Genomic DNA, 23,223 nt, shown 5'->3' on the forward strand with positions numbered 1-23,223 from the left:
CCTTTCGTTTTATGTATGCTTAAATTACTGTAGGTGTTTGGTCACAATCATAAAAGCATTTTTCAGGTTTATGACATATTTTCTTTAATTGTGAATGTAACTGATGCCATCAATCAGTTTTTCTTGAATGGGCAATCATAGGCCCCATATTCAAGTTGATTCAAATTATGTATAAGTTGTCTTAGGTTCATCCTAAACAGCATTTCCTGGTTTGGGGCTGTGAATTATAACAAGCCTGAAGTGAAATGTTGCAAGGTGGACTAGAAAAGGCTCCTCTGCAGTGATTGCCTGCCTGTGGTTGCTGCCGGTTTGTGACAATCCAACAGAAGTAAACCTGTTAATGCTATTTTTTGGAAATATCAGATACACAAATATTTCCTTAAAGAGGAAATGCATTGCAATCATCCCTCCCTGCTCCCCCCTCAAGAAGAATGAAGCTAGCCGGTCCCTTGAATAAAGGGAAGTCAGAATGCCCAAAATGAGAAGGGAGAAGGAAACAAGGATTCCATTCTGCCAAGGTCCATTCAGCATGACCTGTCTTTCCTTGTAACCTGCACCCCCTCTCCCCAACTGTCTGAAACACAGCACCGCAGACAGCAGTGACCCCGAGGCTCACATTGTCAATGCCATGGCAGGGTTAACAGGTTTTCTTCTGTCAGATCTTCACAAACTGGCAGCAACCACAGGCAGACAATCACTGCAGAGGAGGAGCCTTTTCTAGTCTGGCTTATAACATTTCACTTCAAGCTGGTTATAATTCACAGCCCCAAACCAGGAAGTGCTCTTTAAGACGAACCAAAGACAAAAGCAATCCGGCCTCCTCGCAAACAAAATTCAACAGCCTCCTGAAAGGCAATGGGGTTTAAATTTAGGACTGTTCTTGGGTTTTTATTGGAACCCAAGACTTGTTCCACATGAAACATCATTGCACTTTCAAAACAAGTAAAGCCGCACAAAACACACCCAGGCCCGTGTGTGTACACACACACACACACACACACACACACACAATTACAACACACGGAGTCACACACAGACCAATTTGTTTCTGCAATCCGCTTCCTCATCCAGAGGGTCCAGGCCCCGGGCCATCTGAGTTGGTAAATTCTCCTCCTAGTTAACTCAGAGCAGATTGCAGAAATGCTGTCTAATTCTTGAGATTCTTAGGGAGGGGGGCTTGAGATGTAGATGGGGCCACGCCCCGGTTCCGCTCTCCTTGCTCAACTGCAAGCCAAGTCTAGGCAAGTCGAGGGGAAAACCCCGCCATCTCCAGCCCCTCCTCTCTGCGACCCACTGGGGCACCAAGGCGACCTCGGGTGGGGTGGGGTGTCCCTGGGAGAAGATACGGGACCCAGGGTGTGAGTTGCAAACAGGGAGCCCCGGGCCGCTGCCGCCCGGGCGCTGCCAACTGCAGGCAGGAAGGGGAGGGCCCTGCCAGGCGAAGGGGAGCTCCCGCGGGTCGGGGCTGGGTCGGAAAAGCTGCCTCACAGGCGCGCCCGCCAGCCCCTCCGCGCCCTCGCTCCCTCCCAGCGCTCCCCGGCTCGGGCCTCCCTTCCAGGCTCCGCCGCGCCCGCCCGGAGGCAGCGCTCGCACCGGCCTCGCCATGTCCCAGCCGGGCCCGAAGCCCGCCGCCTCCCCGCGGCCCCGGCGCGCTGCCCGCCACACCCAGGAGGTGAGTGGCGCTCCTACCGCCGGGGTTGAGCGCGGGGAGGATCTCGGGGCCCCCCGAAGCCTCGGGTCCACCTTCAGAGGAGGGTTAGCCTTCCTGGCCTTCTGTCCCTGGGCGCCACCCCTCCCAGGCCCGGAGAAACATCTGGAGAGAGAGGGATGTGGACTCAGAACCTGCCTCTGGGCAGGTGACCGGAGGGGCCCGCGGATAGCCCTGGGTCCCGGCCAAGTTCACTGGGCGCGGCGCAAGCCACATTGGAGTGGGCTTCCCTGGCGGCTCAGCTGGTGAAGAATCCGCCTACAATGCGGGAGACCTGGGCTCGTTGGGTTGGGAAGATCCCCTGGAGAAGGGAACTGGCTCCCAGTATCCTGGCCTGGAGAATTCCCTGCACTGGATAGTCCATGGGTGGCAGAGTCAGGACACGACTGAGCGACTTTTGCTCACTTGTCACTCATGCGTTGGGAAAAGTTGGTGGATGAGACAGAGGTGGGTGAGAAGCGGATAAGGGTAAAAGGAGAATGAAATTCATTTGGGACCCCCCGGGATTCCGGAGTCTGTAGGACAGTTCAGCAGAAAAGTCGGGTCTTCCGCCCAGTCAGGGCTGCAGGGCGTGGCTGCCTGGAGCAATAACACTTCTTCCCTAAGCAGCTTTGAGCCAAACCGGCAGGACGGGGCGGGGAGGGGCGGGGCGGGGGCGGGGAGAGGGCGGGGTCAGCCGGAGGGGCGGGGTCTGGGTAGGCCCCGCCCAGCTGCCTTGCCCACCCCCTGACAGCCTAGGTGCTTACAGAATTAGTCCCAGTCAGGTCTGCGGCAGGTGGAGTGCGAACCGGTGGCCCTTTGCTGCGCTGCACCCGTGTCCTCGCCGGGTCCCTCGGGTCCCTCGCTGCGTCTCTCGGAACACATCCATCGTCGCCATGGCATTTGCAAGCTGGTGGTACAAGACGGTAAATAGGAGTGATCGTCCCTGGGCAGGACTGGGAAGGGAATGTGCTCTGTCTTCCTGGGCTGTAGGCGAGGTCACTGTTCAGATTTTCGGGCGAGGGTTGGGGAGCAGGTTGTGACCTCCTCTCAGACCTTCAGGGGAGGCTCCGGGAGAGGCTGAGACCCACCCTGCTGTGGAATGTGGGAGCCAGCTGGACGTACACGTGCTAGTCGGCGTGAGTTCAGGCTCACAAGTTGAATGGCTTAGGGATTGTTGCTGGACGAATTCTGCCCTCGGACGCGGATTCCTGGATGAACGCGGACTCAGAAAGCGCTCAGCTCTAGAGTTTGTTTTTAACTCATAAGTAAAGCACAAAACTTTCAGAGGCGTGTTGTTGGGCGTGTATTTTCCAGCGCCAAGTAGACAGGTAACTAAGATAGTGGGGTGGGGCAAGGAAAAAAATCCCAAAACTCCAAGGAACATAAACAACTGAGATCAAGACCCTTGTTGAGAATGAGAGAGAGAGAGGGAGACTCTATACTTTATTGCTTGGATCGGGGGCAAAGATGTTCCATTTATTTAATGCACTGAATGCTTGTCCAACTATGTAAGTGTGATATCCAGTCAAGCTGGTACTTGTAATGTTTTGAACCAGGAAGCATGCTTTAATATTAGGATGCTTTCCAAAATAATAACAATACACATAAGTCTTGTTGACAGAAAGGATAGAAATATTTATATCCCATTGATTTATGATGAGAGTTGGAAAAAAGAAGTATACCCTTCTCTTTCATCATGTGGTACTGGGAACAACAAGAGTGTTGTAATCAGACACTCTTTAGAGGGAAACCTTGTACTGGAACCAGTAAAATGTCCCTTTTCATCCCGTGGCCATTCACTGAGCATCTACTATGTGTCAGACTCAGTGTTAGCCTCAAAGTGGAAAATGGACAGAATTCTTGTTCTCTTTTTTCAACCGGTTTCCACATCTATAAAACGTGGGTGATAATAGGTACCACATAAGGGTTGCTGAAGACTTAATTCCTGAATAAAAGTACCATACCCATACATCGCTGCTGCTGCTGCTGCTAAGTCGCTTCAGTCGTGTCCGACTCTGTGCGACCCCATAGAGGGAAGCCCACCAGGCTCCCCCATCCCTGGGATTCTCCAGGCAAGAACACTGGAGAAAATTTCCATTTTCCTTGAGATGTTTCTTCATGAATGCTTCCTTGTACATTTTCTGGGTTTTTTTGAATGTAGCATCTTATTGATGTGCTAAGAGCAAAAGTTTACTTTGAGTCATTATTGTCTTAAGCTCTGAACTACTGTTATTGATATTTGCAGATAATTCATGTGGTGCATTTTGATAAGAACATGAATTATCTGCAAATATCAATAACAGTGGTTCAGAGCTAACATCACTTTTCTTCCAAATTCATGATTCTTCAAAGGAAATTATGCCTGGATTATTGGGATGAAAATAGTTTAAAGGTATGTTTTTAACCCTATTATGTTTAGGCACAGTCTGACATCTTTGCTGAAACCTCTCTTATAATTCAGTGTCAGAACTATTCTAAATTTTCTTTTTCTGCTAGTAGGAACCTCCTAGAATCAGTAACCTGCCAGTGATGAAGCGCTAACTTTCCCCCAACCAGAGCTGTTCAAATATAGTGTGAGCCACATATGTGATTTTAAATTTTCTAGTAATTACATTAGCTGACAGAGGAAATTAAAACGACATATTTTAATTAGCCCACTATATTCCAAATGGTACTATTTCAACATGGAATCAATGTGCAAATCATTGGGATATTGTAAATTTTCTTTTTCATTTTCTTCAAAATCCGGTGTGTATTTTACACTTAGAGCACATCTCAGTTAACACGACATATTTCAAGTGCTTAATAGGCATGAGTGGCTAATGACTACTGTATTGGACAGTATAGCTCTAGACATTGGTTTCTAACCACTTTCCTTTGGTGGCTGTGAGGGGATGACCACAGCCATTTTGAGAATTAAATGAAAGTCGTGGACCACTTTCCCACAACAAAATGTACACACATACAGAAGACCATCTATAATCCCTTAAAGACCCGTGGAGCCAATTTATATATGTGTATACACACATATATATGATTTATATTATATGCTATTAAATATAACATTTATGCAGTTTATTAATACAAAAATTTTATACAAAAACACGATATAATACATATCTGCATATATGTATATCATGCTTCAGTAAGTCCTATAATTAAAATGTCTTTACTGAGATCCTTTAATTACTGAAAAAGATTGTGAATGAGCTAACTTTAAAAATTTAGGCAGAATAAGGTAAAATAATTGAAGGGTGTATCTTTTGTTTTGTTTTGTTTAAGGGATTGCCACCTATAAAGCCAATCAAAGAAACGCTTCAGTATATATTTTCCCAGTGAATACCATCAGTATTATGGATCTGATCTTTTGAAGAACTATGTGGTTTTAGTAAAAAAAAAAACAAACAAAAAATTTACAAAGCTAGATTTGAAGGACATCTGATGACCTTCATAATGATGAAGCATGACGGAGAGTAAATTTTGTTGGCTGACACCAGTAATCATATTCCTGAGTCATAAGTTGACTCTATTAGACCGTGTTAATTAAAGATGTTTCTTGGCCTAATTAGACCTATTGGTCCAACGGCAGAGTCATCTAGGAGCAGTCATTTGGGAGGCCCCGCCATTGTGACCAGCCTGGGAAGAGTGTCACAAACCTTCCCTGGCAGGACAGACCACTTGGCTGCAGCGACTTTTAAGAGTAAGGAATGTAAATTATAGATTCTGCAAAAAGGGCACAGCACCGCCACCTTCTGCCTCGCCCCCAACCCGCCCCTCAACCCATCCCCCGTCTCTGAATTGGTTTGCTTCCCATTGCAGATAAGACTTAAGAGTACACCTGATGATATTATTCTTTAATCCATTTTGATACTTCCCAGAAATTTAATTGTATAAATACTTTTTAAAGAATGACGTAGCTTGCCGCTGGTGGTATAAATGGTGGGTGGCCACTTGAGGTTCCCAGGTGAACTAGTGGGTAACTAGTTCTGAGTAGACTGTCTCAATGGAGTATAAAACCTCTAAGCAAACCATCTTTGTTTTGTTTTTTCCTTGAGGTTTTAAAAAAAAATTTATTGTGGTAACGTACAGCAAATGTGCCGTCTTTACCATTTATAGCTGTAAAGTTCAGTGGAAGTAAATATTCATAATTCTTGTGCGACTATCACTACCATCTAGCTTCAGAACAATTTTTATCTTGCAGAACTGGGACTCTATACTCATTAAACAATAAATTCTCATTCAATTTTCATATCTACATTTAAACGCATGGTACTATATTCCAGTATCTGTGTTCCTTATCATTTTTATTGTATTATGAAAGCATTTAACCTGAAATGTACCCTTTTAACAAATTTTTAAGTATACAGTGCATTATTGTTCACTGTAGGTACAATATTGTACAGCAGATCTCTAGAGCTTATTCATTTTCCTTGACTAAAACCTTATGCCTGTTGATCAGTAACTCTGAATTCCCCTCTCCCCTCAGTCCCTGCCAGCCATCATTCTACTTTCTCTATGATTTTGACTATCCTAGGCACCTCACATCAGTGGAGTTTTATAGTATATGCCTTTTTGTGACTGGCTTATTTCATTGGACTTCCCTGGTGGCTCAGATGGTAAAGCGTCTGCCTACAATGTGGGAGACCTGAGTTCGATCCCTGGGTTGGGAAGATCCCCTGGAGAAGGAAATGGCAACCCACTCCAGTATTCTTGCCTGGAAAATCCCATGGACGGAGGACCCTCATAGGCTACACTCCATGGGGTCACAAACAGTCGGACAGGACTGAGCGACTTCACTAATCCCCTCAAGATTCATCCATGTTAAAGCATATATCAAAATTTTCTTCCTTTTAAGGCTGAAACACACACACACACACACACACACACACAGAGTATTGTGCTCATCCATACAACTACTGTGGAAAACAGTAAGGTGGTTCCTCAAAAAACGGCCATCCATGGAAGCAACCCAAATATACTTGATGACGTCTCTCAGGTCCTGTAGGCTCTGTTTGTCATTGCTGTATTAGTCCCTCAGTCGTGTCTGACTCTTTGCAACCTCATGGACTGTAGCCCGCCAGGCTCCTCTGTCCACCGGATTCTCCAAGCAAGAATCCTGGTGTGGGTTGCCATGCCCTCCTCCAGGGGATCTTCTCAACCCAGGGATCAAACCTAGATCTCCTGCACTGCAGGCAGATTCTTTACCATCTGAGCCACCTGGGACACCCTGCGGGCTCTATTTACTTTAATCATTTTCCTTTCTGTTCCTCAGACTCTATAATTTCAGTTGTCCTATTTTTTGATTGCAATGATTCTTTTTTCAGCCTCCTCAAGTCTGCCTTTGAATCCCTCTAGTGATTTTTTTCATTTCAGTTATTATATGTCTCCACTCTAGAATTTTTTTTTTGGTTTCTTTTTAGATGATCTATTTTTTATTGGTATTTCCATTTTGTTTATGCATTGGTTTCTTGACTGTCTCCACACTTGCTTTAGTTCTTTGAGCATCTTTAAGGCAGTTGTTTTAAAGTTTTTATCTAGTGTATCTACTATCAGCTCTTAGGGACAGTTTCTGTTTTTTATTTGTTTTTTGTTTTTCCCCTTGATTGGGCAATACATCTCTGTTTCTTTGCATGCTTTGTGATTTCTTTTTTTTTTTTTTTTTTGGTTGAAAACTGGACATTTGAATCATTGAAAGTCTTGGAAATCAAATTCTCCTCTTTCCCTAGGGTTTGCTGTTTTGTTTTTGGTAATGATGGGATCTTTTTGTGCCAAGGTTCAGCCAAAAGTGTACACTGAAGAGCTTCTCAGGTCTTTTCTGATTCTGCACCTTTTCCTGGGCGTGAGCAGTCTGTGATCAGAATACAGATCCGCAATATCTGGAGGGCAGAGTCCTTTCGAATGCTCCAGGGCACGCTTGCATGAGCTGTGTGTGCACATTTGCTGTGAGTTGTGTGTGCTCAGTCACTCAGTCCTGTCTGACTCTTTGCGAGCCCGTGGACTACAGCCTGCTCAGCTCCTCTGACAACTGGATTTTCCAGGCAAGAATAATGGAGTGGATTGCCATTTCCTCCTCCAGGAGATCTTCCCAACCCAGAGATCAAACCCACGTCTCCTGAGTCTTCTTTACCCCTGAGCCACCTGAGCTGTGAATTGGGGAGGAGGAATGGGCAGCTGCTGCTGAGCAGAGCTAAAATGGATGCAAATTAACCAAAACTTACCATTTAAATGTTCCCCTGGAAGTTGCAAGTCTTTGATAGACTCCAGAACTTACAGTAGTTACATCAGACAGATTCTGCCAGGGAGAATTTGTTCCAGGTCAGGGGATGGATTCCTGGTACCTCTTACTTCATCTTCCCAGAATCTTCCCTTTAAACTGTTTTAAGGATTGAAATCCTGTTAATGTGATTCTAAACCTCTATTCTTCAAGTTGTCTCATTTTCTTTTCATAAAAAATGACCCAGAAGGCTTTGCAGCTACCATAAAGAAAAAATATCCAGTGTCTTTCACTTAAGAGAAGTGTGAAATTACTTGATCCAATGAGTACCATCTATGTAGGTTGCTTCCTCAGATGGGAGTGTCATTTAACTCCAGAAAAAAAAGGGTCTATGGTTAGTTTTCCTAAAATGTATGGAATTCCTTCTGACTCTGGAGAACTTACAGAATATAAAAGTGCTTTGGTAAAGGCCAAAGATGTTCACAGTTGCTTATTGCCCATCTACTATGTGTCATGTGTTGAACAGGGTGCCCTGGACACAAAAATTGTGCTGATGGTCCATTCCTGGTCTTCTCTTGCCTTTCTCATAGATAAAAATCACAAGCACAGCCTAAAGACTAGTACAAAAGTAGCAGAGTAGCTATTGAAATTCTCATGGCGTCGTCTTTGACTCAGAGGAAATTAAAAAAGCCTTACTACAGTGGAACCCCTAAGCTAAACAAGGCAGAAAGGCAATCAATGTTACTTCTGAAAACTGGGCAAAAAGAAGGTGCACCCTTACACTGCCACCTGGGCATATCCACCAGAATGTTAAAATGTTAGAGAAAAGCAAACGGAGTTCAGGGAAACATGAGGATTTCAGAATTATACATATGCTGCTGCTGCTGCTGCTGCTGCTGCTGCTAAGTCGCTTCAGTCGTGTCCGACTCTGTGTGACCCCATAGATGGCAACCCACCAGGCTCCCCCATCCCTGGGATTCTCCAGGCAAGAACACTGGAGTGGGTTGCCATTTCCTTCTCCAATGCATGAAAGTGAAAAGTGAAAGGGAAGTCGTTCAGTTGTGTCCGACTCTTTGCGACCCCATGGACTGCAGCCTACCAGGCTCCTCCATCCATAGGATTTTCCATGCAAGAGTACTGGAGTGGGGTGCCATTGCCTTCTCCGTATACATATGCATTTAAACCTTAATTTGCGTCTTCTTTTTTATGAGAACCCCAAAGAAGCTTATCCTGTATTTCTATAGTTTAATAACAAATGTTTTCAGAGAAGCAGAAAGATACCATGCATCACACCTTTCATTTCCTTTCTTTAAATAATTATTCCCCCTATAAAACCTAGCACACAGCAGCTGCTCACTGATTATTTTTTTAGTAAATGAATTCTTCCTCTCATACTAGCCTTCTCCATTATTTTGGGGTTTTCAGTATTAAAAGCAAGTAAAAATGGCTAGGATATTCCCTTTGTGTGACTCTGTTGTTGTTCAACTGCTAAGTTGTATCCAACTCTTTTGCAGCCCCATGGATTGCAGCCTGCCAGGCTCCTCTCTCCCTGGGATTTCCCAGGCAAGAATCCTGGAGTGGGTTGGCATTTCCTTCCCCAGGGGAATCATCCCTTCCCAGGGATTGAACCCATGACTCCTGCATTGGCAGGTGGATTCTTTACTACTGAGTCTCCAGGGAAACCCTTTGTGTAACTTTAGGGAGATACAAGCTCTCAAGAAGATTCAAAAAATTTTTAAACTTTTTTTTTTAGCACAGAGGCAGAGAGAATAATATAACACCCTCCTCTTGTATCCATCACCTTCTATAATTATCAGCGTAACACTGTGCCTATCCTGCCTTATCTATCTTACTAGAAGCCCCACAAACACACACACACCCCACACCCTTGAAGTATTTTATAGCATGGGAATTGCACAATAAGTGCTATCCCTGTGACCAGCTTGGTGTTTGTTGTGTGAAAAACTGAGTTCTCTGTTCCCTGTGTACTTTGTTTCCTCATCTGTACTATGGAAATGTGAGACTAATGTAACACAGTGTCGTGAGGTAGGCAAAGTACTAAACATAAACTTAGCAGATGACTCTCGCTCCTTTGTACTTACGGCCAGTTAAAATCTAAATTCCCTGCTATATTATTTATAGCCTTAGAAAATGAAAGCTTAAACCTTTGTTTCTTCTCATATTCATTTTATTGTCTCATAATTCAGCATGCCAGTGAAAGGAGTGAAATGACCTTTATTGTGTTCTTAAAATGAACGAGCCAATGGACCAGACTCCTCATTAACAGTGGACTGGGCTCCTCCTCACTTGTTTTGTACGTAAGCCAGCCCCTGGGGTAGGCATCATGACCTGCATTTTACAAGGAGAAAACAGAAAGTTTAAATTATTGGCTCAAAGTCTCATAGCATTTCAGACCCACATTCTTCCTGTCTTATCCGAGTTTGGGGAATGGAATGGAATGCAGGGAGCTGGTTGCCAGGTAACAGAAAAGGCCGGAAAGCCAACTGGGGTGGATGAGGCAACACAGGGGTTAGAAATCTAGGAAGCTGCTACCATTCCTAGACTGGAGGGGAAGCAGGATCACCTTGCAGAAGCTGAAACCACTGCTGGCCTGTCCTGCAGGAGGCTCCCATGGAGGCAGCCATCACACATTCCTACTACACCAACTGACCGGGGTCAGGGCAGGGAGTCCACCCTAGGGCAAGCAGGTCCACTTCGGTCTGCACCAGGGAGCCTGTTTTAAAGCAAAACCAGCTTTCCATCTTGAGCCTTATGTTTGTTTGCTGAACAGTCTTGTTTTAGAAAGTAGAATACATGGAAAAATAGATTTTTAAGGAACTTTGCAGGAAATCCAATTTGCATATTGTCTCTTAATTTTTCAAGCTATTCTTTTTTTCAGCTTTAAAAAAAGTCTTTTACCTAGTCTACTAACCTGAAAAGAGCAAAAGTACTTCTCAAGGAATGTTTAGAGGTTTGTGGAAATGCAGTCATCAGTCAAGAATTGTTTGTCGGACCGCTGCCACGGTACTAGGAAAAAAAATTTAATCTACCATCTGGCTGAGCAGGCAAAATACACATTTATGAAGTAATCAGTGAGCAGGAGCATATATAATAAAGTGCTGATTGGTTTGCTTTACTAAGAAAATAGAGACTTACATGCAACATGAAGATCTGATGTGCCATTAGCAGGACAAGGCTCAGAACTAGTCAGGAAATGCTGGGTTGAACACAGGGCACTGGGTTCCTGCCTTGAGCAGTTGGTTTACCCAGGAGGCCCTGAGCTGCCCTGGCCTGTCTGACTTGGGGAAGCTCCCATGGGTGCTGACTCAGTGGGGTGATTGGAGGAGTAGAAACCTCCACTTCCTGACATGGTGCCCACAGAGCTCCTCTCCAAGCAGTGGTTTCAGTCCTAGCCGGGTGTTAGTTTCAGCTGGGGAAGTTCAGGGATGTACATCTGTCCCCAGCATCACCCTGGATAAACTAAATCTGAATCCCCAGACTCTAGCTTAAGCGTTTCCAAAAGTGCTTGGGCACTTGTGACCTGCACTGAAAGACGAGTTGTTGTTCGGTCGCTAAGTCTTGTCTGACTCTTTTTGACACCATGGACTGCCACACACTAGGCTTCCCGTCCTTTACCATCTCCCTGAGTGTGTTCAAGCTCATGTCCGTTGAGTCAGTGATGCCATCCAATCATCTCATCCTCTGTCGCCCACTTCTTCTCCTGCCCTAAGTCCTTCCCAGCATCAGGGTCTTTTCCAATGAGTTGGCCAAAGTACTGGAGCTTCAGCTTTAGTATCAACCCTTCCAATGAATATTCAGGGTTGGTTTCCTCTAGGATTTACTGGTTGGAATCTCCTTGCAGTCCAAGGGACTCTCAAGAGTCTTCAGCACCACAGTTCAAAGGCATCTATTCTTTGGTGCACAGCCTTCTTTATGGTCCAACTCTCACATCTGTACATGACTACTGGAAAAACCGTTGCTTTGACTATACAGACCTTTGTCAGAAAAGTAATGTCTTTGCTTTTTAATATGCTGTCTAATTTGGTCATAGCTTTTCCTTCAAGGAGCAAGTGTCTTTTAATTTCATGGCTGCAGTCACCATCTGCAGTGATTTTGGAGCCCCCTAAAATAAAATCTGTCACTGTTACCATTTTTCCCCGTCTATTTGCCATGAAGTGATGGAACCGGATGCCAAATTTTAGTTTTTTCGGATGTTGAATTTTAAGCCAACTTTCTCACTCTCCTCTTTCACCTTCATCAAAAGACTCTTTAGTTTCTCTTTGCTTTCTGCCATTAGTGGTGTCATCCGCATATCTGAGGTTATTGGTATTTCTCCCGACAATCTTGATTTCAGCTTGTGATTCATCCAGCCTGGTATTTCACATGATGTACTCTGCATATAAGTTAAATAAGCAGGGTGACAATACATAGCCTTGACATACTCCTTTCCCAATTTTGAACCAGTCCATTGTTCCATGTCCAGTTTTAACCATTGCTTCTTGACCTGCATACATGTTTCTCGGAGGTCAGGTAAGATGGTCTGGTATTCCCATCTCTTTGATATGCTGTCTAGGTTTGTCATAGCTTTTCTTCCATGGAGCAACCCACAGCTAAACGAAGGCTTTTTGATCCTTAGGGAGCACCCCTACCCCACCCTCCCCAGCAAGCCTTTGTCTCTGTGTGCAGCAGTGGTGCAGGGAGGGAGCAAAGCGGTGTGCACCAGGCTCCAGAGGGCCCTGGGATTACGTATCATTACTTCTTGATTTTGCCATAGCTGTCACTGGACATGCAAACATTGATCTCCGTCAGCATTCCCCAAATTGCAGAAGGAAGATCTTCCAGCTGTTTTCACATAATCTTTATTATTTTCTTAAACAGCTTTATTTGGATATAATTCATAATTTACCCTTTAAAATACACAATTCAGTATTTTTAATATTTTAATATTTTATTATTGAAAGTGAAAGTGAAAGTTGCTCAGTCATGTCCGACTCTTTTCAACCCCATGGGCTATACAGTCCATGGAATTTTCCAGGCCAAAATACTGGAGTGCGTAGCCTTTCTCTTCTCCAGGGGATCTTCCCCACCCAGGGATTGAACCTAGGTCTCCTGCATTGTTGGCGGATTCTTTACCAGCTGAGCCACAAGGGAAGCCCCATTTTATTATTAACTCAGTATTATTATTTTATTAGTACTGAGTACAGAGTTGTCCAAGCATCACTTTAAGATCATTTTACAATGTTTTTGTCACCCTTAAATGAAACTCAGTACCTTTTTGGGGGGGGTTTAAATCTAACAGAGGCATTTCAGAAGCACACTAGCTTTTGATGCTCTTTCACAGCTGAGCTTAGGCTTGCAGAAGCTCAATTTTTGTCTGTCTTCCTTCTCTTCTTGTATGTGTAGAAGTTCGAGCTTCAGCTCATCCTGTGACACATACCCTTGTCTCTGAGTGTGTCAGGGTGTATCTGGGTTGCCCTGGGGAGGCGACCCCAAAATGCTGCAGAGCCAAAGCCTGGCGCTGGCATACGTCCTTAGCTGGGTGGGAGCACAGTGCCAAGCTTCATGGCTCCTTGCTCCTGTTGATTTCCTGAGACGTTTGTGAGATTGCTAGGGCAGAAAATTGTATGCATATTAGTGCTGTCTTCTAGAATGAGGACAAAGGACAGCTATGCTTACCAAATATATAGCAATGCCAGGAGGTGGAAACAGGTTGGAAAATTCTTTTTGAAGCAAGACCAAAAAACCCTTTATCTGATATTTTCTCTGCCTCTAAACTCCTGTCACTCTTGTTCTTTCACGTGTTTTCATCTTAGCTCCTGGCTTCCAGGGCCGTATCCTCCGAGTGAAATGTCTCCTACTTTAGGACCGGCATCCTGCACTTCCTGTCTTTGCTCCCGTCCAGCTCCTAAAACTTCCTAAAACAGGATGACACTTTGGTAGTGTGTGTCTGATTAATTTCACACACACACAAAAAAGAACAGTTTTAGAATAGGAAGGCTTTATCTGGGTTTTGTTGATTTTTTTTTGAGTTGTTTTCCTTTTAGAGCATTGGATTGAGACTTTCTTGACAGGCATCAAAAGTTTTCAGCTAGCTTAACCAGCCCAGTCTCTGGCTTCCAGACTATAACCCACACATGTAGCTGACATGTAGTGTGACTGAGGAGGATCTTACGTTTCACATTCTATTTCTTTATCAATAAAATGAGCTGCCAGTTGTGTCTCTTTTTTACTGCTATGGCAGTCAAGGAGACCACAGAGAGGAAATGCCCAGTGCTGGGCTCACAAAGGAGATGCTTAGAACATGTTAGTTTCTTTCCACTCTTACAGAAAAGTCCTGCCTGGATATTTCAGGTTTGTGGTTCAGTCCCTTTTCCATGTTTCTCTCAGCTCATCCTGACCCACCAACTACATGTAGTGATAGTAGACAAAGGTTTCTTTCTTCACTCTTTGAGATACTTGCTGCAGCTTCCTAAGCTGGATCAAATCTGAAATGTATAATTTCCAAACATTTATTTCATCAGCAGAATGGAAAGTATGTGGAAAGTACACAGTTATTCCATGAATGTAGAAATCAGGCACTTTGAATCTCTCTCAATGAAAAGATATAACTGATTTTGTATCATTAATAAGCTACTGAATGGGGTTCCCTGGTGACTCAGATCGTAAAGAATCCGCCTGCAGTGTGGGAGACCTGGGTTCGATCCCTGGGTTGGCAAGATCCCCTGAAGGAGGGCATGGCAACCCACTCCAGTATTCTTGCCTGGAGAATTCCATGGACAGAGGAGCCTGGCGGGTTACAGTCCATCGGATTGCAAAGAGCTGGACACGACTTAGCGACTAAGCACAGCACAGCACCAGCTACTGAATATGAATAAGCGCCATTTCTTGGTCAGGGCAATGATTCACTTATAAAGTTTCCATTTACTGGAAATTGAATGGCATTAGGTAATTCTTATTAATTCTATTAGAGTTTTGTTAGAGTGAGGATGTATTGTAATTATAGAGGAAAAAGTCCTCAGTTTAAGGACATGCTTGATAAAATGTTTAGGGGTAAAGTCTCAGGATATCTTCAATTTACTTTCAAATGCTGGTACATATGCAAATATATGTAGATCATGTGTCTGTCCATAATATATGATGAGATGTCAGTATATGGCAACAATAGTTAATAGTTGTTGACTCTCAGTGATGGGACTATGGATATTTTTCTTTCAACTTTTCTGTATGTTAGAAAATTTTTATAATAAAAAGCCAGGTTAAAAAAACTAGAAAAAATATAATCCTGATAGTTACTAAAAAATGTCATTTCACTATGTGATTTTTATTTATATTATTATACTTACTCTATTGAGAGCAAATCTTTCTTTGAAGTTAAAAAATGACAATTCTTATAGTACATAATTTTTATAATTTGTCATTACAATTCAACATTTTAAAAAGCATTTTCTTTTTAAAACCTCATTTTGTAAAACATATATTTATAATAGACATTTTAAGCAAAAAAAGCATTTGTTATATATTTATATATATATATATTTATATATATCCCTCTCAAACTATTATTTGGAAAGTATGTAATTGTGAGAGATTTTGAGCATTTCAGTGGAAGCAAGTAACTGATGATGTTGGTTAATCTGGAGGACTGCAATTTTGAAATACCAGGGAATCAACTTTATAAACGTTTTATAGTAAGATATCTATCTACCTTTATTTTAAAGAGAAAAGGCTGTCTGCGTGTTTACTGTAGGGTAGATCGTAATGTATGTTTCCCACCTGAGCAAGAACCGAAATGGGACCTTGCAGAGAGCATGGAGCCTTGCCCAAGACAAGAGCGAGTTGTGTGTCTGTATTCTCATTTCTAAAATGGAACTTCACACGTGGTGCTAGTGCAAAGCATCCGCCTGCCAATGCAGAAGACTCAGGAGATGTGGGTTCAGTCCCTGGGTTGGGAAGATCCCCTGGAGGAGGAAATGGCAACCCACTCCAGTATTCTTGCCTGAAGAATCCCATGGAGGAGCCTGGTGGGCTACAGACCTCGGGGTCACAAAGAGTCGGACACGACTCAGCGAGTAAGCACATTTCTAAAATGGAGTAATCATACTTCCTAAAAGTAAATGAGGCTGTATGTTCAGTGTGTATGCTCAAACAGTGGGTATTGTTGTGACTAGATATTACCTATATCTAATCTGAAAAATATATAGAATTGGTGATAAAAATGAATTTGATATCATGGTTCTAAATTTACCAGTTCTGAAAGGAGACAAATTGAATAAATTTGTGTCATGTAGACCCATCCCTCTCAAATTCTCTCTCCAAACACTGAATAATTCTTCTCTTTTGCTCACCTATTATTCTTAAAGCTTATCAATGGCCATCTAGCTCTGACATATATATGTGGGCTTTTAAATGGCTCTTGTTTTTTCAAGATTCATTAATTACTCAATAGCTATTGCTCTCAACTGTGGACAAACTCTTTTTTTAAAAAACACACACCACATCTTCTTTATTCATCATCTGTTGATGGATACAGGTTGCTTCCATGTCTTGACAATTATAAATAATGTTGTAAATGTAAACATGAACATTTTTGTTGTTGCTAGGTTGTGTCCACCTCTTTTGTGACCCTATGGAATATAGCCCGCTATACTCCTCTGTCTGTGCTTCCCTTGTAGCTCAGTTGGTAAAGAATCTTCCTGCAATGCAGGAGATCTGGGTTCAAGTCCTGGGTCGGGAAGATCCCCTGGAGAAGGAAATGGCAACCTGCTCCAGTATTGCCTGGAGAATCCCATGGACAGAGGAGCCCGGTGAGCTATAGTCCATGGGGTCGCATGAGCAGGACACACCTTAGTAACTAAACCACCACCCCCTCCTCTGTCCATGAAGTTTCCCAGGCAAGAATACTGGAGTGGGTTGCCATTTCCTTCTCCAGGGGTGGGCAAACTCTTGACTAGGTCATCTGGGTGAAACAAGCCCTGTAGAGAGCTTCATTCACCAAGCTACTGCAGTCTGCCTGCTTTTCTGTGGGCAGAAATTCATGAGAGGTTTCTGTTTGGGGGAAAGTTTTCCATTTGTGAAAGTGATTTATTTCTAGTTTTTATACAAAGAACTACTGCACATATCTAATATTGCTTAGCCTTCTTATTTTACAAAAATATCTGTTGATATGATTTAAAGAAATATTATCTTGTTTTATTTATCATAGTATGTGTGATATAGTTGGTAAGTCATGTCCAACTCTTTTGATCCCACAGAGTATAGCCTGTCAGGCTCCTCTGTCCACTGGATTTCCCAAGCAAGGATACTGGAGTGGGTTGCCATTTCTTTCTCCAGGGGATCTTTCCAACCCAGGGATCAAACCCAGGTCTCCTACATTGCAGGCAGATTCTTTACCGACTGAGCCATCAGGGAAGCTCTTATCATAGTATAGAGACAATAGATTTGCTGTCAGAAAACCAGCTTTGCAAGCTTTTCTCATTTACTGGGTGTATCTTTTTGTGAAAAGCACATCACATGACTTTTATTCTTAATTTTTTTTAATCCATGAACTCACGTGAGCATCTTTTTTTGTATCAGATAAAAATATATATGAAAGTTCCTGTAAGTAATAAAAAATGATAAACATTATTATTACTATTATTACTGTTATTGCCATTCTTTTTAATTTGAATAACTTGAGTGACATGCATATCCAGGTTTTGATTCCACTTTAGGGAACATGATGGGGTTTTATGTTTCAATGTAACTAAAGATGATTGGGCTAAGACCCAATAGTGAGCTTTTCATTTTCTTATATTTAGGTTCCTTTTCCCACTTTCTTGTGTATCCCACTTGTATAAGAAATAATTCTTTGTCCCTAATTTTCAGGAACATAAAATATTTTCATTTCTCAAAAAAATTCAAGAATGAGAACTTCCCTAATGGTCCAGTGGTTGGGAATCTGCCTTTCAGTGCAGGGGGTGAGGGTTTGATCCCTGATGGGGGAAATAAGATCCCACATACTGTGGGGTGACTAAGCACCACCCCAGCAACTAGAGAGGCCACACACCTCACCTGAGACCCAATGCCACCAAAAGTAAATAAAATAAATATTTTAAAAAGTACAATAATGTTCATGGCTTCTTTTCTTATCAAACCAAATAGCGTGTAAACTACTTGACGCTTTTATATACCACATAAAAATACTTCCTTGCCAACGCAGGAGATGTCAGAGAAGCATGCGAATTGGCTCCCTGGGTTGGGAAGATCCCCTGGAGGAGGGCATGGCAATCCCCTCCAGTGTTCTTGCCTGGAGAATCCCATGGACAGAGGAGCCTTCCTGGCTGCAGTCCATAGGGTCGCAAAGAGTCAGACATGACTGAAGCAGCCCAGCATGCATGCAAAAATACTCCCATTCATCACCAGTGTTCTTGTGAGAAAAATAATTCTGATTTAGGACATAATGAAATCCTAAAGCCATAAATAATGAACGTTGGAGGTATGGTCTTCCCGATGCACGCTTTATCTTTCTGTTTTGGTAAGTAGACAGAACTCCAGAGAATTTCCTCCCTTGAGTTTATGCTGAACTGAGGCTTAAGTAATGGCTTCAGCTCAACATGGTCCTCAGACATCTCATCTCCATGAGGAACCAAATGTCGCCTATGCTGGCAATTTGGGCTTTGAAATTCCAGGAGGCATTTTGTAGGAGACGAGATGCCGCCTTGGCACCACCATCAGATCTATGTCTGGTTAATTACAGACTTACTTTCTGCATCCCAAATAAATGTCTATAGCTTCCCTTTATTTTTGAAGGCCACCTATGTCAATGGAGAATTATTAACAGTTCTCAGGAGGAAGATTAAAGGTGTCCTTGTTTTTACAGTCTGTGTATTTAGCCCTTTGGGATTAAAGTCACTATTATATAATCTTGTATCACCTCCCTCTATTAAACGTTATCTCTTTTAATATTTTTACAGCATGTCAGTGGAAAAACCAGTGGATCGCCTTCCAAGTCAGGAGAAAAGAAAGGATCAGATGAGGTAATTTCTACAATACTGAATTTTCATTTTCTCCTGTTTTTAAATTGTGAATTCTATCATGAAATAAATAATGAGGTAGCAAATATCTCCTACTAAAATGTTGGCAAATTTAGTTTTAACTAAGAGCTGCTTCAATGCTGTAAGTGGAAATCATTAAAATAAATAAAGTGTTCCTCAGAGAGGATCTATTTCCTCCAGAAATAGTTTTCATTTAGGAGAACTCAGTTATTTAGGGTGTTGTCTCTATAGGAATTGGTGAATCTTAACTGTTTTTTCTGTTTTTTTTTTTTTTTTTTGAACAAAAACATACAGAAGGGAAACCAAATGCTACTGTTGAAAAGGAAATCTTTTTTTATGAGAGTCATTGTGAAAGAACAGTGATAACCTAGACTAAACCAGTCATTCAGGTTCACAAACAAAAGGGAGAGAAAAAGACTATTTTTATTTGGTTCCATCCTGTGGAAATACTAGTGGAAGCAAGCCTCACTTTCAGATGGGTTGTCTTTGAGTCAGTGAATTTCTCCTTTCACTGAACGATACCCCATTATGTTCACTATCAGCATCGTCTGGTCTCCATGAATGGGTCGTGTGAAAGTGCTAGCCTCTGAGAGGGTCCTAGGCTTGCTTCCTTTTGCTGCTTTTTACATTTTAAATCTCAATGGAATATTCATCTTCATTCAGTAGAAATAATTATCATCATTCATCCCAGTTTGTAAAAGAGCCAGGTCCTGAAAGGTACCTGGAAATTTAAAAAGCATAGAGTAACCATTTTGGTTTTTCTCTCTTATTAACATGCTTCCAGAAATCTAGCTTCTCTTTCTGCTTATTTTCTGCAGTTTTGAAATAGTCCATATATTTCTGTATATTCAATATGAAGGGAGCCATTATGACTAGATCTTGCTATGAATTCTGCACGAAGGTTTAGTCCTCAGCTGTCTACTATTGTTTCCATTACCAACACCCAAGTCAATATAATTTAGATTATTTCTTACCATGCAAATCTGCAGTGAATATTTTTGTTTCCATGGAAGAAAATTTTCTTTACAAAGTAAAAATAAACTTTTATTAAGGTTTTATCCTGGCTCTTAGTTAAATTATTTAAACTTTTTTTCCATGAGAACAAGCCAACTTTTACTAGCATGAAGATCTATGTACCTAATATCACTCAGTTCCCCTATCAATCCTTCTCTTTAAATATCTTCCCAGATAAGTTATCTACCAAATAGGTTTCCTGTTGAATAAAGAGACAACTATAGTGTCTCTTTATTGTCCAGATCAGGAAATAATGTTTTTAGATGTTATTCTTTATGTTAATATTAATCAAGTTGAAAACATTTGCACAAGAAAGGAAATCTTCCAGTTCAATCAAGTGGATAGTGACCTAATTCTAAGAATCCTAGATCTTAGAGGATTATTCTCAACAATTACGTTTTTATGTGGAAGCTTAAATGTTATGTCTTGAATGTACAGATATCATTGGTTAAGGCAGCAGCTGCTCCCCCAGTGTTAGATCTCTTTTAATATCTGGACTATAAAATGCCTCATTTTCATTTTTATAAAGGGCTTGGGAAAATTGATAAGGAGTCCTGTTATCAGTACAATCAGAGGAGAATTCAAGACTTCTGTGTCTGTGTGATGACTGTGCTTGCAGTTCTTTGAAAGTGAAAGGCTAAGCTTCCATCTCAGGAGAAGAAAGAAAGAATTTTTCTTTTCTTTATCAGCAGTTGAAGCAAGTCTGACTTTGTTTCATAACACGTCTGGGAAATTCAGATTCACAGCTCTTGCGTTTGTGCCAGAACCTGGTCATCTGGGTCTGTTCTGCTCCACCCCAGCTGGCTGACAGAGAGGAGAGCCAGGCTTCGCCCTGCTCCCGTGACATAAATCACTGCAGAGGTTCAGATAGCCTGAGACTGAAGACTGCTTATTATCTCGCCAAATTCTGCCCGTATCTATTTGATAGGGTGGACGGATGTGTAAGTTGAATCATCTAGTGGTCTAGTTATATTTCTAATGTAGTCTGTCTCCAAGGAGTCTCTCATTTCGTATGTCATGGATGACATATTCTGGCCCTGGAGACCATTCAAGGAAATCATCCGTTAGGCATTATTTTTACTCTATGTTCGTGATTATAAAACCACGTGCAGTCTGGACTTGTCATCTGCCCTGCCTACCATCTACAACCAGTTACTATCGTCTTCAGATTACTAGGGAAAGATTTCCTAAAACTGATTCTTTCGCACAAATGCTTTCTTATCTGCTGTTCTGTTGAACAAGAAGTAAGATTAAGAAGCTTATTGGGGGGGTTTGGTTATCCATTTTCAAACTAGCATCTACCTCCAAAGAGTAAACAGCTTGTTGTCCCCAAGCATATGCAAACATACTAGTTAAGCTTCCAAGGACTAAGCCAGGCCTTTGAAATAAAGTCAGTTTGAAAATGTGCTTTCTCTGCTCAGGGATACTTCTCCAGTGCCTTTCATTTGGAGGTGCAAGAAAAAGGGTACAGAGAAGGGCTTCGGGAAGATTTAACCAGGATTGAAAATGATTAGGATCAGACAAGAACCATTATGATATTGTCATAGGCAAAACTACCTGGGGATGAATGCAGCTGTGTGAATTTCAGAGTTCTTTCTCTTCTGCTGCCATAAATGGTTTTTATTTATCTTGAATATTACTCCTATACACCCACTAAGTGATCCTAGGATGTCTGCAGTTATTTTAATAGACTATTGCAACTAAAATATCATTTGTCATGTTGCATTTGCAGTATAAATGCTTGAGGATGGAGTTGAGTAAGTTTCTTTGAAAATGTATGTTTTGTTTTTTGTGACAGTTGTTAAGAACTTAAGTTCTTCTCAGGTGTAGAGGAACTGTAAGACCAAAAGTTGAATGGACTAAAAAAACCAAAGATAAAATGACTACAGAGTAGGAAAGAGAAAAATGAAAACATTTAGCAGCACCTTTAAATACAGTGGAACAAAGTTGTCTTTCCAAACCTGCAATCAAATCTATTTAAAGTGTTTGACTGACACATCTGACCACCCTGGGGGAGTGTGAGCATCTTAGCAGCATATTTCCGTGACGTCCTGAGAAATAGAATTTAAGACATGGGATGCACACGATCTCACAGAGCCTGTTTTAAGGACTTCATATTTAATGATGGATATATTTTATAGGTAAAGAAAGGGAGATGTATAGAGTCTAAACTGCTCCTTGAAGGTATTTGATAAATTCTCTGTACCATAACAGCTTTCGTGGTATTCTTTCCCTCAGTGTGTTTACCTCTCCTGCTTCTAAAGTCCATGAATTACTCCAACATTTTAAAATTTCTTTCTAACATATTTTTTCTCTTGATGAGATTAGTCTTTTTTAATTGCAAAAGTAATATGTACTTGTGAAAAGCAAAAGTATTTACCCTGTCTTACCACTTAAGTTATCACTGCTGCTACAAAATTTTGTGTGTACTCTCAAATCATTGTGATGATATTATATGTTCATAGTTATTATATATACTGATTTTTGTAGCTTTTAAATAATGATGCAGCTCTTACATATCATTATAGAAACGTATTTCAATATGTTTCTTCTAAAGAAAATTTAGAAGGTATCAACAATTTTAAAGAAATAAACACTGTCATCTAGAATTCCAGCCCTACAGAAATGGCCACTATTTCTATCTTTGAGTATTTTCCTTCATCTTTTTTCTATGTGTGTTCATGTTAGTCACTTAGTCTTGTCCTACTCTTTGCGATCCCATGGACCACAGTCCACCAGGCTCCTCTGTCTATGGAATTCTCCAGGCAGGAATACCGGGATGGGTAACCATTCCCTTCTCCAGAGGATCTTCCCGACCCAGGGATCTAACCTGGGTGTCTTGCATTGCAGGCAGATTCTTTACCATCTGAGGCACCAGGGAAGCCATATTTTATGTTTAAGCTGAGATAACAAAGGAACATTACTAGACTAAAAGGGCCTAGACTAAAGATGATAAACAATGTGCTTTGTGATAGATAAATATTTTCCAGTTGAGAGGAGTCATCATTGTGTGTGGCTTTTAAATACATGGGGTTTTCCAGGTGGCGCTAGTGGTAAGAATCTGCCTGCCAAAGCAGGAGATGTAAAAGATGCTGGTCCCACCGAGTTGGGAAGATCCCCTGGAGAAGGGAATGGCAACCCACTTCAGTGTTCTTGCCTGGAGAATTCCACAGACATGGAGCCCACTAGAGGAGCCTGGTGGGCTACAACCCATGAGGTCACAAAGAGTCGGACATGACCGAGCGACTAACACTTCCACTTTTAAATACATA

General features: G+C 42.0%; 1 protein-coding gene across 6 annotated transcripts in view; it reads left to right on the top strand.

Moving 5' to 3' along the window:
* Nucleotides 1-1,333: 1,333 nt before the first annotated feature.
* The window catches only part of CAST (calpastatin), a 131,720-nt gene continuing 109,830 nt past the window's right edge, over nucleotides 1,334-23,223 (top strand). Inside the window, exons 1-2 of one of the 6 annotated variants that reach the window (XM_070373166.1) lie at nucleotides 1,334-1,672; nucleotides 18,857-18,919. In XM_070373166.1, the coding sequence (XP_070229267.1) occupies nucleotides 1,604-1,672; nucleotides 18,857-18,919 (132 nt within the window). In that variant the 5' untranslated portion in view covers nucleotides 1,334-1,603. Of the gene's footprint in view, nucleotides 1,673-2,457; nucleotides 2,614-18,856; nucleotides 18,920-23,223 lie in introns of those variants that run through there. The other 5 variants (XM_070373165.1, XM_070373168.1, XM_070373164.1 and 2 more) reach the window with 5 other exon arrangements.

The sequence above is a fragment of the Bos mutus genome, chromosome 7 (genome assembly GCF_027580195.1).
Source record: "Bos mutus isolate GX-2022 chromosome 7, NWIPB_WYAK_1.1, whole genome shotgun sequence".
Classification (NCBI taxonomy): Eukaryota; Metazoa; Chordata; class Mammalia; order Artiodactyla; family Bovidae; genus Bos; species Bos mutus.